The 17,448-nt window shown below is 44.5% G+C and overlaps 1 protein-coding gene across 1 annotated transcript; it reads left to right on the top strand.

The window, feature by feature from the left end:
- Positions 1–1,933: 1,933 nt before the first annotated feature.
- LOC123111470 (preprotein translocase subunit SECY, chloroplastic) lies at positions 1,934–17,112 on the top strand. Its single transcript, XM_044532273.1, has 8 exons — positions 1,934–2,237; positions 2,331–2,506; positions 8,025–8,410; positions 9,007–9,306; positions 9,393–9,482; positions 15,060–15,183; positions 15,299–15,462; positions 16,692–17,112. Exons 1-8 carry the CDS (start codon positions 2,062–2,064, stop codon positions 16,920–16,922), a joined length of 1,647 nt encoding a protein of 548 aa, XP_044388208.1. The 5' UTR covers positions 1,934–2,061; the 3' UTR covers positions 16,923–17,112.
- Positions 17,113–17,448: the final 336 nt, after the last annotated feature.

Genomic DNA, 17,448 nt, shown 5'->3' with positions numbered 1-17,448 from the left:
ATGCACATGATGACATGATCTGAAATGCAGATGATGACATGGCAAAATGCAACACGCAAGCACATGACATGGCAATGACGGTGAATAATTGGCAGACACCTGGCGCATCGAATCCGGGGTGTTACAACTCTCCTCTACTAATAAGAGATCTCGTCCCGAGATCTTAGGACCGGGACGGGGAGGAAAAAAGGGTGAGGTGAAACAAGAACTCAAGAAAAGAAGCAAAGAATCGAGAGCACTCGATAAGAAGAGAGGAATGACGAGAATGGCGATAATCGAAAGCTCACGGAATCAGATAGACTATGAAACCACTCCTGTTAGAACAAGATAGAAAAGGAATGAATAAAAGAATTTGGGCAGCACTCTGACTGAAACATGGAGGAGTAGAACACGAGCTTTAGAGGATGGAATGATACTTGATGAAGACATGACACAAAACCTCCGGAAAGAATTGAAAGAGTTGAATGAAAGAACGGAGAAGAAAAGGACAAGTTTTGCCACGAATGAAATTGAAAGCATCTTTAGAAGGAAGGTTTAAACAGAGTTTTTGAGAAAATCAACAACGAAAAGAATAAGCTTGTTGTGGTCTTATAGGTAACATCTCAAGATCATAAGGTGATAACCAGCCACAAACGGAAATGTTTGGATAGCTGAGAAGAACGAAGAAATACAAAACTCCACTTCAAAGGAATTAATTGCACCTCGCGAAGCAAGAAGAAGAATACTTGAGCTTCGCCTACTAGAATCTTGATGAACACTTGAAGAATGAATTAAATCATGAAGAACCACCATGAAGAACTCCGGTAACAAAAGGATGACGAGATAAAACTGAAGGATGAAAGAGATAATATTGAAGCCTTGCGATGACTAGATGAATGTTCCGACGAAAAGGCCGAGTAATTTGAACTCGGAAAAGAAATATGAAAACACTTGGAACTAGAATTTATTCCTCAAGGACAAACTCCGAAGGAAGGGATTACTCACTTGGATGAAATAAGAATAAGATTTATTGTATGCTTACCTTCATCAAATTAAATTGATGACAAGCAATGGATTTTGCATACTACTTATTCTTCTTGAAAAGGATTAAGGGGGGTATAGCACAAAACTTGAGAAAGTCTTCATGAACCACCGGTAGGATTAGAAAGAACGAATGAATTAAATATGATAACCAAAGAAAAGAATCTTAAAGAACCACCGTTAGAATTCGGAAATGACTGACGAAAGAGAATGAATCACCGGGAAGAATTAGAAGGCAAATATGCTTGAGGGGATTTAGATACAAGAGAACGGGAAGAACTCGAGCTGATTAAAGAACATTTGAACGAAGCGCCGGGATAATTGGATAATGGTAGCTGAAATGTGAGGACAAAGAATTCTTCTGGAATGATGGCCTCCGGTGAAAAGAAACGGGAAAAACAACTTCTGACATACTCCAGATGGGTAAGAAAAGAACATGTGACAAATGGAATAAATCGATAGGATAACAAGAAGCTAGAACCACGAAACCTCTTCGGCAAGGGAGAAGGAAGGTGTGATATCTTTCTGGTCTCTAGTGCAGGTGTTTGGCGTGTTTGTGGTCAAGGCGGTCGACAATGCCATTGTCGCTGATGTTTTCTTTGGCGCCGGTGTTTCGAGCTTCAAGGGCGGCCCTTTCTTCAAGCGATTCTTCATCTCCAACTAGTTTAGGTGCTTGTAGTTTGCGACTGTGTTGTAAGTTGTGTTCTTCAGCACCCATGTATCTTTTGGCCGCTCGTGTTTTATTTTCTTTGTAAATGAAGTTGGGCTTGCACTTGTTGGCCGTAATACCTAGTCGGTTGATGGTTTTGTTAATTTAAAGTCAGGCTCGTCTGCAGCCTTCGTTCTAAAAAACGCCCGCCCCTTGGCCATAACTGGGCCGAAATCAAACAATGAGCAGGCCGACGAAGCCAGTTCTACAGCGTCATCATCATTTCGTCTAGCGGTTGCTCCAAAAAAATAAAATCATTTCGTCTAGCTTTATATCACCTAAAAAACCACCATCCACTCGTCTCCTTCCTCCGCCATCGTCCCCGCGGCACCATGGCCACGGCGACACCACAGCAATGCTGCCTTCCGGCCCGCGCGCGCCCTCCTCCCACCTCCACTCCCCTACGCCTACGCTACCTCACCAGAGCAGCCTCCTCCTTCCACTTCCCGGGCCGCCGCACTGTAACGGCAAGAAGGAGTGGAAGAGCCGCCTTAGCCTTCTCCCCCAGGTAGCAAATTAGCGCCTCTCCTGGGCGCAGAATACAATCAGGGGTATGTGCTGTTTAAATTTGATTGGGCTCTCCTCTGCTGTATTCGTGTAGATGCACGTTGGAGACGGGTGGCCCGGCCTTTGATCCTCTAGGGCTCTACAGGGAGGACCCGTCCAGTTCTGATTATCAGTCTCCCTTCTCGACATTTTTCGGCGTCCTGTCTCCAGTGTTCGGGAGCTCCAGTGGATCCAGGAAAGAGAAGTCATCCTATGGCCGAGGAGCAGCAGGTTGCAATTCGAAGCTAATCCCTTCTCCCTCTATTATTTTTGACGAAGTATAGTCCATGATTATTTTGTCAGTGCTTCAGAGGGATGCCACTTTGCACAAATGCTTTCATTACTTTAGATGAAGTAATGTTTTTTTAGATGAAAGGCGCAAGGAGCGCCCGACTTAATTAATAAAGCCAACATAGGCCACTTAGTCTTACAAAGTCTTACAACATAAAGGAGAATATAAGTGCCGAGATCAGAGCTTAAGAGTAAGCATTACAGAACCGCTCAAAAGACATAGCCATACACAGATATAAAGCTGCTAGGCAGCGCTTGATGGCTTCACAGGATGTTGTTCTCTTGATGGCGTGCGAGTGTATGATCGTGCGAAGCACCGGGCTGGCCGCGTCACTGGCCTTCCTCTTCCCTGGAGGGCACCACTGCTGAAAGAAAAGAGACCATTTGAAAATAAAATTAGCTGGATGACTTGGAAATTTTCCTTCAATAGCAATTTTGTTGCAAGTGGCCCACAGCGCCCAAGCTAAGGCCGCAAACGAGCGCTAGGGTAATCTATTTTGCTGGCCTCTCGTGGTGCACAGCAGAGCAACCATGGAGTTTGGTGCCCAGTTAGCGCCAAAGCTGTCCCTGACACAGCTCCATAAGGATATATTAGGGGCACAGTGGAAAAGAATGTGGTCAGCGTCTTCCGGGCTGTTGCAAAGGCCGCAGCAGCCGTTGCCTGGACCTCTCTATTTCTGGAGGTTAATTGCAGATGGCAGATGATTTAACACAGCCCGCCAAAGGGAAATACGGACTTTGAGCGGAACTCTCGCTGCCCAGAAAGCCTTAGCGCATCTCACCTTAGGACATTGGTTAAGTTTGGCGTATAAAGATTTTACTGAAAAGTCGCAAGACACCTCAAGATCCCAACTTACTGAATCCTTTTCGGTGGTTAAATTAGTATTAGCGAACTGAATTTGTAAAGCTTCCCATGAGGCAAGCTCAGAATCATTGAGGTTACGCGTAAAAGCCAGATTAATTTGGCCGGCGACAAACAAATTGCTAACTAAGATCCGACGCAATGACAAATAGGTTAGGATAAATAGCATAGTGAGGTTTGTCATCAATTCATTTTGAAAGCCAAAATTTGGTGTCCTTGTTCCCGACCTCGAAGCGAGCACCCAAATTGAATATCTCTTTGCAATTTTGGATCCCAATTCCAAAATTTGGAGCCCTTGGTCTTAGTAGCGAAGAGCGAAGAATCCGAGAAGTACTTAGCTTTGAGGACACGAGCCCACAGGTTGTCATCGTTCTGAACAATTTTCCAAATCCACTTACTAATCAGCGCAAGGTTCAATTTCTTGAAATTAGTAATACCTAGGCCTCCCTGGTCTTTAGGTTTGCAAATGTCCGCCCATCGGACCATGCGCTTGGCCACGTCCGCTTCCCAGAAGAATCTGGCTCTAACCTTTGTCGAACTGCGCATGGACGCCACCCCCAGCAAGAAGAGACCAATCGCGAAGGTCAGGTTAGCAAACAGACATGCATTGGTAAGAGTGATTCTCGCGCCCGAAGACATGAGTTTTCGTTGCCAAGGGTCAACTCATGTAATAACTTTACTAATCGCTGGATCCCTATCCGACGCCCACACCTGTTTATCCGAGCATGGGAGGCCAAGGTAAGAGATGGGAAAATCCGATTTGTAGCAGTTAAGAAGATTGGCAATTCACACACACACTCTTAGCCTCATCCACACCTACCATGCATGCTTCACTTTTGGCAAAGTTTAATTTGCACCCGTGACATAGCTTCAAAGCAAATTAAAAGCATCTTGATAGTGGCCAAACTTCGTACATCGGGCTCAAAGAGAAGCATCGTGTAGTAAGCGTATTGGAGTTGAGTCACTCCTCCTGGAATGAGGTGGGACGCCACCCCTTTGAGGTGACTAGCCCCTTTGGCTTTGGTTAGCATGGAAGAAAGCGAATCCGCGACTATATCAAATAGAAGGGGAGAGATGGGATCCCCTTGACGCATGCCTCTCTTATTGCGAAAAAATGGGCCAACCTCCCCATTGATGCAAATTGCAGTATGTCCTCCCAAGGCAAGCTGCATAATCCTGTGAATAAAGCCTGCTTGGAACCCTTTCCGTTCAGAACTTGTCAAAGAAAAGACCAACTAACTCGGTCATGCGCCTTTTCAAAGTCAAGTTTTAGAAGAACATCAGGGAGTTTCTTACGGTTAAGCTCGTGAACAATTTCGTTAAGACATAGCACCCCCTCAAGGATAAAACGACCTTTAATAAAAGCCATTTGTGCATGGGACAATTTTAGCTGCTAACAAACCCAATCGCATCGCATACTTTGACAACCAGTTTGAAGAGCACATTGATAAGAGCAATAGGTCGGAATTGGGGTATATGGTCCGCCCCTGGGGTCTTAGGATTAAAGCTAGAATAGCAAACTTAATACATTTAATATCGATCGTACCTAACGCAAAAATCCATTAATATTCTCAGTGACCAATGGTTTGAGCATCCCTCATTGTTCGAGGTTTTTGGCGCTTCTCCCCTTCTCAAAACATGTCCAACAACAACAACAACAAAGCCTTTAGTCCCAAACAAGTTGGGGTAGGCTAGAGGTGAAACCCATAAGATCTCACAACCAACTCATGGTTCTGGCACATGAATAGCAAGCTTCCACGCACCTCTGTCCATGGCTAGTTCTCTGGTGATACTCCTGTCCTTCAGATCTCTCTTTACGGACTCCTTCCCTGTCAAGTTCGGTCTACCCCGACTTCTCTTGACATTATCGGCACGCTTTAGCCGTCCGCTATGCACTGGCGCTTCTGGAGGCATGCACCGAATATGCCCAAACCATCCCAGACGATGTTGGACAAGCTTCTCTTCAGTCGGTGCTACCCCAACTCTATCTCGTATATCATCATTTCGGACTCTGTCCTTGTGTGGCCACACATCCATCTCAACATGCGCATCTCTGCCACACCTAACTGTTGAACATGTCGCCTTTTAGTGGATCAACACTTAGCGCCATACAACATTGCGGGTCTAACCGCCGTCCTATAGAACTTGCCTTTTAGCTTTTGTGGCACTCTCTTGTCACAGAGAATGCCAGAAGCTTGGCGCCACTTCATCCATCCGGCTTTGATTCGATGGTACACATCTTCATCGATATCCCCATCCTTCTGCAGCATTGACCCCAAATATCGAAAGGTGTCCTTCTAAGGCACCACCTCCCATCAAGGCTAACCTTCTCCTCCTCGTGCCTAGCAGTACTGAAACCGCTCCTCATGTACTCGGTTTTAGTTCTATTAGTCTAAAACCTTTCGATTCCAATGTTTGTCTCCATAGCTCTAACTTCCTATTGACCCCCGTCCGACTATCATCGACTAGCACCACATCATCCGCAAAGAGCATACACTATGGGATATCTCCTTGTATATCCCTTGTGACCTGATCCATCATCAAAGCAAAAAGATAAGGGCTCAAAGTTGACCTCTGGTGCAATCCTATTTCAAAGTTGACCTGATCCATCATCAAAGCAAAAAGATAAGGGCTCAAGATCCATGACTGTCGCCATCACTTGTTTGAACACTTGTCACAACATTATCATACATGTCCTTGATGAGGGTAATGTACTTTGCTGGGACTTTTTGTTTTCTCCAAGGCCCACGACATGACATTCTGCAGTATCTTATCGTAGGCCTTCTCTAAGTCAATGAGCACCGTATGCAGGCCCTTCCTTTGCTCATTATATCTCTCCATGAGTTGTCGTACCAAGAAAATGGCTTCCATGGTCGACCACCCAAGCATGAAACCAAACTGATTTTTGGTCACGCTTGTCATTCTTCTTAAGCGGTGCTCAATGAGTCTCTCCCATAGCTTCATTGTATGGCTTATCAGCTTAATTCCATGGTAATTACTACTCCCTCCGTAAACTAATATAAGAGCGTTTAGAATACTACTTTAGTGATCTAAACGCTCTTATATTAGTTTACAGAGGGAGTACAACTCTGAACACCCCCCTTGTTCTTGAAGATTGGTACTAATATACTCTGTCTCCATTCTTCAGGCATCTTGTTTGCCCAACAAATCAGGTTAAAAAACTTAGTTAGCCATACTATAGCCATGTCTCCGAGGCCTCTCCACACCTCAATGAGGATACAATCAGGGCCCATTGTTTTGCCTCCTTTCATCCTTTTTAAGGCCTCCTTGACCTCAGACTCCTGGATTCACCACACAAAACGCCTACGTTGCGCGGATACTTCAGAAAGCGTGCGTATCCGGCCGGATACTGCCCCGATACGTATCCTGTAAGTATCCCTCAATTTTTTGATTTTTAAAAAAGAAAATAATGTTTGATACTCCTGGGATACTTCCGCGATACTTTTTGGATACCTATACTCCTGGGATACTTCCGCGATACTTTTTGGATGCCTCAAACGCCTAGTTCGGTGTGAAATCCCCTCAATAGTACAGCGCACCTTTTGAAGATTCCCAAGATGGGCGTGAGTTCATGTCAAAGCATGACTGGCAATATTCTTATTCAATTGAGAGGCGAGCAAGAGAGAGTCGATGCACTGATTAGAACAACAAACCTAGGGAAATCCGAGTGCCAACAGATGAAAGTGGACCAAGTGCAAGAAAAGAAAGGGTCCTATTGAGGCATGCTTTAACCTGGAAGCTCCTTATTTTTTTCCATACTTTTAATAATTAATATATGTAATATCTATGTATAAACGTATCCCCGTATCGGGCGTATCCCCGTATCGCGTATCCGATACGTATCCAAGTATCCATGCAACGTAGCAAAACGCCTGCTTGTATCAAAGGAGTCGTCCAGTTCAATGGTAGAGCTCTCATTCTCCCCATTGAACAGCTTGTCGAAGTACTCCCGCGATCTATGCTTAATCTCCTCGTCCTTCACCAGGAGCTGGTCTGCTCCGTCCTTGATGCATTTGACTTGGTCAACATCCCTCGTCTTCCTCTCTCGGATCTTGGCCATCTTATAGATGTCCCTTTCGTCTTCCTTTGTGTCTAACCGCTGGTAGAGGTCCTCATACGCCCGACCCCTCGCTTCACTCACAGCTCGCCTTGCAGCCTTCTCAAAACATGTCCCAACATGTAAATATTCTTCTCCTTAATTAAGAGGCAGCGTCCTGCCGGTTCCTCAGGAAAAGAAAGTATGCTTGTAACTGATAAACCTAATGGGCTACCCATAAAAAAATCTGCCTCTTGATTACTCATCCACATTTTGTCGAATTTTTTGGTTGTGGGGTCTTCTTAATGAGAAATTTCTTCAACCAGTCTAAAATTTCAACCCCAGTTTAGCCCAAACGTATACATGATATGTAGTTACTATGAAAATTCAGTTGATATAGTGAGTGCCGAGTCGACTGCGACTATTTATGTATTAAACAGGTATGACTGGTGGCATTGTCGTTCATATATTTGCAGCTTGAGTCCACTTCAGTTTATCCTGTTATACCTATATAATGTATTTTAATCTGATTGGAGCAGCTGCAATGGAGGACAGTACTATTGACTTTGGTGACTTCTTCAAGGGTCCTCTACCCGGGAAGTTTCTGAAGCTCCTTGGGTTTTTGGCATTGTCTCGACTTGGTGTGTATATACCTTTGGGTGGAGTGAACCAAGCAGCTTTTGCTGGTAATCTTGACCAGAACAGTCTGCTGGGCACTTTAGATTCTTTTTCTGGTGGAGGTATTGGCCGGCTTGGTATATGCTCCCTCGGCATTGTTCCGTTCATCAATGCACAGATTGTGTTTCAGCTCCTTACTCAGCTTTACCCGAAATTGCAAGAGCTTCAGAAAAAAGAAGGGGAGGCAGGTAGAAAAAAGATTCTTCAGTACACAAGATATGCATCTGTTGGTTTTGCAATTGCCCAGGTAGGTTAGAGTCTTGGAAATATTTGAGCAGCTCTTGGATATCTTTTTTTGTCAAGATAATTTTTTGACTAGTTAAAACTACAAGAGCAGCTGTTGGAAATTTTTTATGTCAATAATCGGTTCTGAAGCGTCGGTACCTCACATGCTATATTAACTGACTATCTACTTAACAGCATACCATGTTAAACAGTTAGAATTATGTCAAACATGCCACACAATTTGACCACATAACTTGCAATATCAAGGTAATATGACACTTCCGTTTTTGTAACTTATACCTTCTATGTACACCGATGACTTATCTTTGACATGGCAAAGAAACTCAAAATACAACGAACTTATTCCTGATGCCAAATCATGTGCTTTGCGGTCATAAACAATGAAAATCAATCCTAGTATTATTCAGTTGAGTCCGTCTGACGCTTCTGTTGCCAGACATTTTTTGGAGAATGATATACTGCTGTGTGTACATTTCATTCTAGTACGAGTTTGCACAGTATTAGTTATGAAGGTATTATTTTATTTTTAATGTAAGTTCTGATTGCTCTATTTATCTTCCCATCTGCTTCAAATTTAATTTCTGTACCTTTTGCTAGGCTATCGGGCAAGTTCTTTTTCTTCGTCCTTATGTTAATGACTTCAGCACAGAATGGGTGCTAACATCTGTGACTCTATTGACGCTTGGATCGGTGTTCACAACTTTCCTTGGTGAAACAATATCTGAGTTGAAACTCGGGAATGGAACATCTCTCCTTATTTTTACAAGTATAATTTCGTATTTGCCTGCATCATTTGGAAGGACAGTTGCAGAGGGATTTCAAGCAGGCAATTATGTTGGACTTCTCACAATCATATTGTCATTCTTTTTCTTAGTTCTTGGGATTGTCTATGTCCAGGTGAGAAAATATACTTTGCTTTTCAAGATAAATATAAATTTGTCCGAGTATGATTTGCTTAATTCAGATCATTTCTATGGTTTCAGGAAGCTGAGAGAAAAATACCACTGAACTATGCTTCTCGATACGGCAGTCGAACTGGAGGACCCCAACGTTCTGCATATCTACCTTTTAAGGTTCGTAATGTTTCCATATGGTTTCATTTTAATTTCTGCCTCTCCACATGTTGGGTGTGGATCGATTTTAGGTTTTGAGATCCGTTAACACATACAGAACACAAATAAGCCAGGGCAGTAGTTATAGTTAGAGAGTAGCCAATTGTTTCAAGACTTATTTTGATTATAAACTGAAAACAACTCGATCTCTTCATACTATCTCGAGATGTGCATGGTTTTTTGGAGTGCAAACAAGCGTTTGCACATCTTTTCATGAAGGGGAGAAGCAACACCATAATTACAGAGTTCAGAAATCCAGTACATTCACCCATATGGAGAAAACAACATTTTTCAGCACAAGGACACTTGAGTCGAGGACAGCAGCGGAGGAAGAACTCCCTGCGCTGGAGCACGCGCGGTGCTGTAGATACTAGTCGAGTCCCCGGCGAGGCCGGCATGTTCCCCGACTCAACAGCAGCGCCGACCACCACCGGCGCCACCAACGTGAAGATGATGGCAGCGAGAGTGGTGGACTTGGTGTCGGAGTGCTCTGGCAGGAGAATGCTGGGGCGGGAGGCTCGGGTGGCGTCTGCTCCATGCGGGACCGGGCGAGGAGGGAGCTCAAGTGTCAGTTTTTACCGAGGGGGAAGGGGAGATGGAGATGGCTAGGGCCGATTTCTCTGTAATTCCACCGGCGGATAGGGACAATCAAATATGCTCTTTCAATTTTTGGCTCAGAATTTCGGGAAGCTGGGGTTGCCTCACTTCTGGCCATACACATGAACTGGGAGCAGCTGACTGGGGAATCGATGGGCCAAAGCCCAGTTCTTTTTTTTAATATGCATTAAGAAAGGAGAAGAAGGGGAGCCTTGGCACAGTGGTAAAGCTGTTGCAGAAATGCAGGGAAAGGCTGCGTACGAAAGACCCAAAGTGGTCAGACTCTTCCCTGACCCCGCGCAAGCGGGAGCTGCGTGCACCGGGCTGCCCTTTTAATAAGAAATCAGAAGATACAAACGCCAAAGAAGGCATGACCCATACAACACCATAGAGGCACAACCCGACATAATCAGCTGGGGAATCTGAAAAGAACTGGCCCTTAGCCTCCTGGCTCCTCCCAACTGCAGCTGCCTACTGCTTGCTCTCGATCACCCTCATAAAACCTTGATGTCTTGCCACCTCTCACTCACAAGACCACTTAGGGTTTTCATTCCACTTGTCTCAGCATTTCAGTCTGGGCAACTGGCCTTGTTCCTGAGCCAAACCAGTTCAAAGTGGTGGCTTAATCTGAGTGTGCCAGTGGGGTGCAGTCAGCCCAACTGCCCTCCAAACATGAGTGTGTGACACCAGTGCTGTTTTCTTCCTCCACTGCCTTGTGCAAATTGCGCAATTTCTTCCTTTGAATGAAAAGCTCACAGATGTCCTGTGTATTCTTCAAAAAGAGTAAAGAACATAATTCACTGTACTCTGGCAAAGGCCCTGAGGTCCTTGGAGTCATACAGACTCCTGACCTTCCTAGGCACTGGATCTGCCCCTGGGTACGGAAGATTCAGTATGTATTATTCTCAATCATGCTGTAGTGTGTAGCATTACCTCCAAATCTTTGTTAATTTTTTTGTTTGCCAGCAGTGGTAGTTGAGGACTTGGTTCTCAATGTTATCAGCGCGTATGCCCCGCAAGTAGGCCACAATGAGAACACCAAGAGGGAGTTCTGGGAAGGCCTGGAAGACATGGTTAGGAGTGTATCGATTGGTGAGAAGCTCTTCATAGGAGGAGACCTCAATGGCCACGTGGGTACATCTAACACAGGTTTTGAAGGGGCGCATGGGGGCTTTGGCTATGGCATCAGGAATCAAGAAGGAGAAGATGTCTTAAGCTTTGCTCTAGCCTACAACATGATTGTAGCCAACACCCTCTTTAGAAAGAGAGAATCACATCTGGTGACTTTTAGTAGTGGCCAACACTCTAGCCAGATTGATTTCATCCTCTCGAGAAGAGAAGATAGGCGTGCGTGCCTAGACTGTAAGGTGATACCTGGAGAGAGTGTTGTACCCCAGCATAAGCTGGTGGTTGCTGACTTCCGCTTTCGGATTCGTGTCCAGCGGGATAAGCGGGCCAAAGTCGCTAGAACGAAGTGGTGGAAGCTCAAGGGGGTGGTAGCTCAGGCGTTCAAGGAGAGGGTCATTAAGGAGGGCCCTTGGGAGGAAGGAGGGGATGCGGACAATGTGTGGATGAAGATGGCGACTTGCATTCGTAAGGTGGCCTCAGAGGAGTTTGGAGTGTCCAGGGGAAGGAGAAGCGAAGATAAGGATACTTGGTGGTGGAATGATGATGTCCAGAAGGCGATTAAAGAGAAGAAAGATTGCTTCAGACGCCTATATTTGGATAGGAGTGCACACAACATAGAGAAGTACAAGATGGCGAAGAAGGCCGCAAAGCGAGCTGTTGGTGAAGCAAGGGGTCGGGCGTATGAGGACCTCTACCAATGATTAGGCACGAAAGAAGGCGAAAGGGACATCTATAAGATGGCCAAGATCCGAGAGAGGAAGACGAGGGATATTGGCCAAGTCAAATGCATCAAGGACGGAGCAGGCCAACTCTTGGTGAAGGACGAGGAGATTAAGCATAGATGGCGGGAGTACTTCGACAAGCTGTTCAATGGGGAGAATGAAAGCTCTACCATTGAACTGGACGACTCTTTTGATGAGACCAGCATGCGTTTTGTGCGTCGAATCCAGGAGTCTGAGGTCAAGGAGGCTTTAAAAAGGATGAAGGGAGGCAAGGCGATGGGCCCGGATTGTATCCCCATTGAGGTGTGGAAAGGTCTCGGGGACATAGCGATAGTATGGCTAACCAAGCTTTTCAACCTCATTTTTCGGGCAAACAAGATGCCAGAAGAATGGAGACGGAGTGTATTAGTACCAATCTTCAAGAACAAGGGGGATGTTCAAAGTTGTACTAATTACCGTGGAATTAAGCTGATGAGCCATACAATGAAGCTATGGGAGAGAGTCATTGAGCACCGCTTAAGAAGAATGACAAGCGTGACCAAAAACCAGTTTGATTTCATGCCTGGGAGGTCGACCATGGAAGCCATTTTCTTGGTACGACAGCTTATGGAGAGATATAGGGAGCAAAAGAAGGACTTGTATATGGTGTTCATTGACTTGGAGAAGGCCTATGATAAGATACCGTGGAATGTCATGTGGTGGGCCTTGGAGAAACACAAAGTCCCAGCAAAGTACATTACCCTCATCAAGGACATGTACGATAATGTTGTGACAAGTGTTTGAACAAGTGATGTCGACACTGATGACTTCCCGATTAAGATAGGACTGCATGAGGGGTCAGCTTTGAGCCCTTATCTTTTTGCATTGGTGATGGATGAGGTCACAAGGGATATACAAGGAGATAGCCCATGGTGTATGCTCTTTGCGGATGATGTGGTGCTAGTTGACGATAGTCGAGCGGGGTAAATAGGAAGTTAGAGTTATGGAGACAAACCTTGGAATCGAAAGGGTTTAGGCTTAGTAGGACTAAAACCGAGTACATGATGTGCGGTTTCAGTACTACTAGGTGTGAGGAGGAGGAGGTTAGCCTTGATGGTCAGGTGGTACCTCAGAAGGACACCTTTCGGTATTTGGGGTCAATGCTGCAGGAGGATGGGGGTATTGATGAAGATGTGAACCATCGGATCAAAACTGGATGGATGAAGTGGCGCCAAGCTTCTGGCATTCTCTGTGACAAGAGAGTGCCACAAAAGCTAAAAGGCAAGTTCTACAGCACGGCGGTTCGACCCGCAATGTTGTATGGCGCTGAGTGTTGGCCGACTAAAAGGCGACATGTTCAACAGTTAGGTGTGGCGGAGATGCGTATGTTGAGATGGATGTGTGGCCACACGAGGAAGGATCGAGTCCGGAATGATGATATACGAGATAGAGTTGGGGTAGCACCAATTGAAGAGAAGCTTGTCCAACATCGTCTGAGATGGTTTGGGCATATCCAGCGCAGGCCTTCAGAAGCTCCAGTGCATAGCGGACGGCTAAAGGTGCGGAGAATGTCAAGAGAGGGCGGGGTAGACCGAATTTGACATGGGAGGAGTCCGTTAAGAGAGACTTGAAGGATTGGAGTATCACCAAAGAGCTAGCTATGGACAGGGGTGCATGGAAGCTTGCTATCCATGTGCCAGAGCCATGAGTTGGTTGCGAGATCTTATGGGTTTCACCTCTAGCCTACCCCAACTTGCTTGGGACTAAAGGCTTTGTTGTTGTTGTTGTTGTTGTTGCCAGCAGTGGTTTTGCCTCTATTTACATCCCATTTTGTATTGCATAATGTTGTTTATGCCACCAGAACATTGGGCTTCTCTCCTTTGTGCCATTTGACTGGTTGAATGCTAAACGTACCGCTTAGGCCCTCCTTTTGATCCCTCCTCTTTGTTTTCTCCTTATTTTCCCCTTGTTCCCTTTTACAAACCTGATCCTTTACTCTTCAGACACATCACCAGTGACCATGTGAGACGTCGCCCTTGTCTCCTTCCCGAGAAGAACATATTAGGTGCTCCCAGGCTTGGGGATACTTCCTTTCAGTCCCTGACCACACCATGTAGGCATGGCGTGGTCTGCGGGGAGGCATGGCGTGGAGTCCAGCGATGGTGGTGTGTGTGGTTGCTAGTTTTTTTGTTCTTTTCACCATGAATCAAACAAATCAACCCAGTAATGGAACCTATTGAGGGAACTAAATGAATGAATCTTCTTTTCCATCAGAACATTGTGATTGATTCAATCCCCTTCCATTTTCCCCACTGCGGCTCTTGTCAAGCTGTTGCCAAGGTCTGCGGGGAGGCCTCTACTGAGGTACATCGAGGTTTGCGTGACGGCCCGACAGGTGCAGCGACGAACGAGGCTTTATCACTATAGTCCAATGTGTGTGTGTGTGTGTTGGCGGGGGGGGGGGGGGGGGGGGGGGGGGAGGGGGGGGATAGTAAGGCAAGAGGTAAGACCATTTTGGTCTTCTAGGTAAGATCAACGCTTTTTGGGTAAGAAGTCAAAATTATGCAATAAGAGGGGCAAATCCATAAAGGGGAAGTTCCAGTTTCATACACAATCTTTCTCTTAAAGTGTAGGTTAGAATTTCAATATTTTTTAGCTGCTTAGTGTTAATTTTTTCTACAAGAGTTTTATGTTATCTGAGAGAAACAAGTTAAAAATCTCAAATAATTTTCTAGATGTCACACACATAAGAGTAAAAAAGAACACCAGAGGAGGAGGTGCCCCTGGGTTTTAACCAAAGAAGCAGCAAGAAACTTGGTTGCAATATTCACTCCTGTGGGTAGTCGTACTTGGCTGGCTTGGAGCAGCAGACAATCACTAGCGCTCAGTTCTCTAGATCTCACATGCATGAAACATGGCGAGAGGAATTCACTCATTTATTCATTTATATGAATCTTGAACTGCCAAAAATGTATTCTGTTCTTCATTCGCAAATGAATAAGATCAAACTGCTAATACTCACAATTGTGCTAACATTGTTCTGTCTGTCAGCCTCACAGTGTTCCTATTTTTAACTTATTTTGTAACCTACCTTTCAATCCATTACGAGCAGGTCAATAGTTCTGGTGTCATGCCTATCATATTCTCTACATCTTCATTGGCTTTACCTGCTACTTTGGCACGTTTCACTGGCTTAGATTTTCTTAAAAAGGCTGCCATAGCCCTAACTCCAGGAGGTAAACTGAATATTTCTAGTTTATTCAAAGATTGTTATTTATTCTCAGGAGAACCAAGATGCCATAAAGCACCTGTTATTTACAATGATCTCATTCTGTTAACTCTCTGCTGCAGGTTCTTTTTATCTTCCAACTAATGTATTGCTTATAGCCTTTTTCAATTACTATTACACTTTCCTTCAATTGGATCCTGATGATCTTAGTGAGCAATTGAAGCGAACAGGTGCGTCAATACCGCTTGTGCGGCCAGGAAAAAATACAGCTGCCTTTATTAAAACAGTGAGTTCTTTCTCTTCCATCAGAAAGGATGCATTTTTTTGTCTAAATTTTGGAGTATTGCATGACTATGTACTTTATTTGCTCATTATTGTAACGTGGTAGCTTTTCATTAGGCTAACTGCATAACCGATTCTATGCAATGGGTATGTGGGGAAGAGTAGTTATTTGTTAATGAGTATGTCTCTTTGTATGGTTATAAGTGCTAATTGTTCTGGTACTGTATTACACATTTGGCAAGGTAGTATCCCATATAGCTCAGCTGTAAACCTTTTAAAAGGCACTAGTATCTACTCTATTTTTTCCTCCCAAGTGTTCTCAACCTCGGAATTAGATCACTGCTTTCTCTTCCTCCAAGTGGTTGTCTTATGGGAAGTTAAGCGAGATTCCACTTTGAGTTTTTTTCCAAAGAAACATGGTTTCCTTGCGGTGGTTGAGGTTTGGGGGACTTGACTAGCAACAGAAAGAGGAGTACCATCAGCTATGAGTACATGAACAGAAAAATCTAGAGATCTAAGAGAGGACAAGGTGGAAGAATCAGAAGACATGTGAAAGGAATCTCCAGAATCCAGAACCCACAGGGATGTACCTGAGTGTGTAGATGGTGGTCGCTTGGTGCCAGAAGCATCAGTCACAGAATCTGAACCTCCAGCACCCGTGGAAGGAAAACCTAAAGTGGCAAGCATACGCTTAAGTCGCACAATATCCTGCTCAGTTGAATAGACAGCTGCGGGTGTCGGAGTAGAAGCACGAGTCCATGAAGAAGATGTGTGCCCCTTGTTGCGCATGTGCCACTTCTTCGTGAAGCAATCAGACTCGGGATGACCACCCTTGTTGTAGTAGCCGCAATGAGTATGAGAGCTACCCAAACTATCAGGAGTAGTGGGCAGGAGGGACGGAGCACTAGAGCGGGAAAGAGCCAGTGCAGCAGACGGTGTACAGCGAGCACAGAGCGAACCTCAGAGTAAACCAGCACCACGTGGGCGAGTCTCCTCAGCAGACGGTGTACTTCTATTTGATGTTGAAATGTCTAGGTCCCTTATTTCAGATAACTAGTCATGTATGCATGTGAGAAAGCATGTTGCACTTCAGCCATGCATCAATTTTGGACAAATAGACTTAGAAGTACCACATCCAATAAGAAACGCAATCAACAGAACTGAAGCACATCTAAATTTGTCCACGGTACCTCAGCAATATCTCACACTAAAAATAACTTTATCTAATTGCAGGTTCTTAGTCGTATCTCTGTCCTAGGATCTGCCTTTCTCGCTGTACTAGCTGCTGGACCATCTGTGGTTGAACAAGTCTCTCACTTGACAGCATTTCGGGGATTCGCTGGTACATCAGTGCTTATCCTTGTCGGATGTGCAACCGACACGGCTCGGAAAGTTCAGACAGAAATAATTTCTCAGAAATATAAGGACATCGAGTTCTATGATGTCAATAGTTCTGACAAATGATTATCTTCCGAACATGTACTTAAATATAATCTCGTATAAATGATTGTTGTGTCATTTGGTAGTATTTCATTATTCTTTTCCTTTTTTCTCTTCTGTGTATATCAGTTAGATCTCTTCTAGAGGATCAGAGTTCGGAAAGCATCAGTATTGTAAAAGATACTCTATAGCTGTGGAAGCTTGCTCATGGATATTTCTGTTGTCGAGTGATCTGATGTGATCTCTGTACCCTGGAGAAGGGATTTTAAACTTTATCTATATTGCTTCTTAAAATTTTAGAACTAAAGTATTGGCGAGTGTTCAACATGTCCGTCGAGAGACTGAGAAACAGAGATAATATAATGTTCTTCAAGCCAACTCAATTATTTCTCTTTTCATGCATATATATGCTACACTATTGCAACTCCATATTAACTGGCATGCCAGTTTACGCATATGCGCATATTTTGTTCTCGCCCTGTTTATGTGGATAGCTCTCTTTCTATTATTTGATTTTTTTATCTTGATGCTTTTTTTTTCATTATCTTAC

The sequence above is a fragment of the Triticum aestivum genome, chromosome 5B (assembly GCF_018294505.1).
Source record: "Triticum aestivum cultivar Chinese Spring chromosome 5B, IWGSC CS RefSeq v2.1, whole genome shotgun sequence".
NCBI lineage: Eukaryota > Viridiplantae > Streptophyta > Magnoliopsida > Poales > Poaceae > Triticum > Triticum aestivum.
Note: the sequence above shows the minus strand (reverse complement) of the source record. Positions and strands in the feature narration are given on the sequence as shown.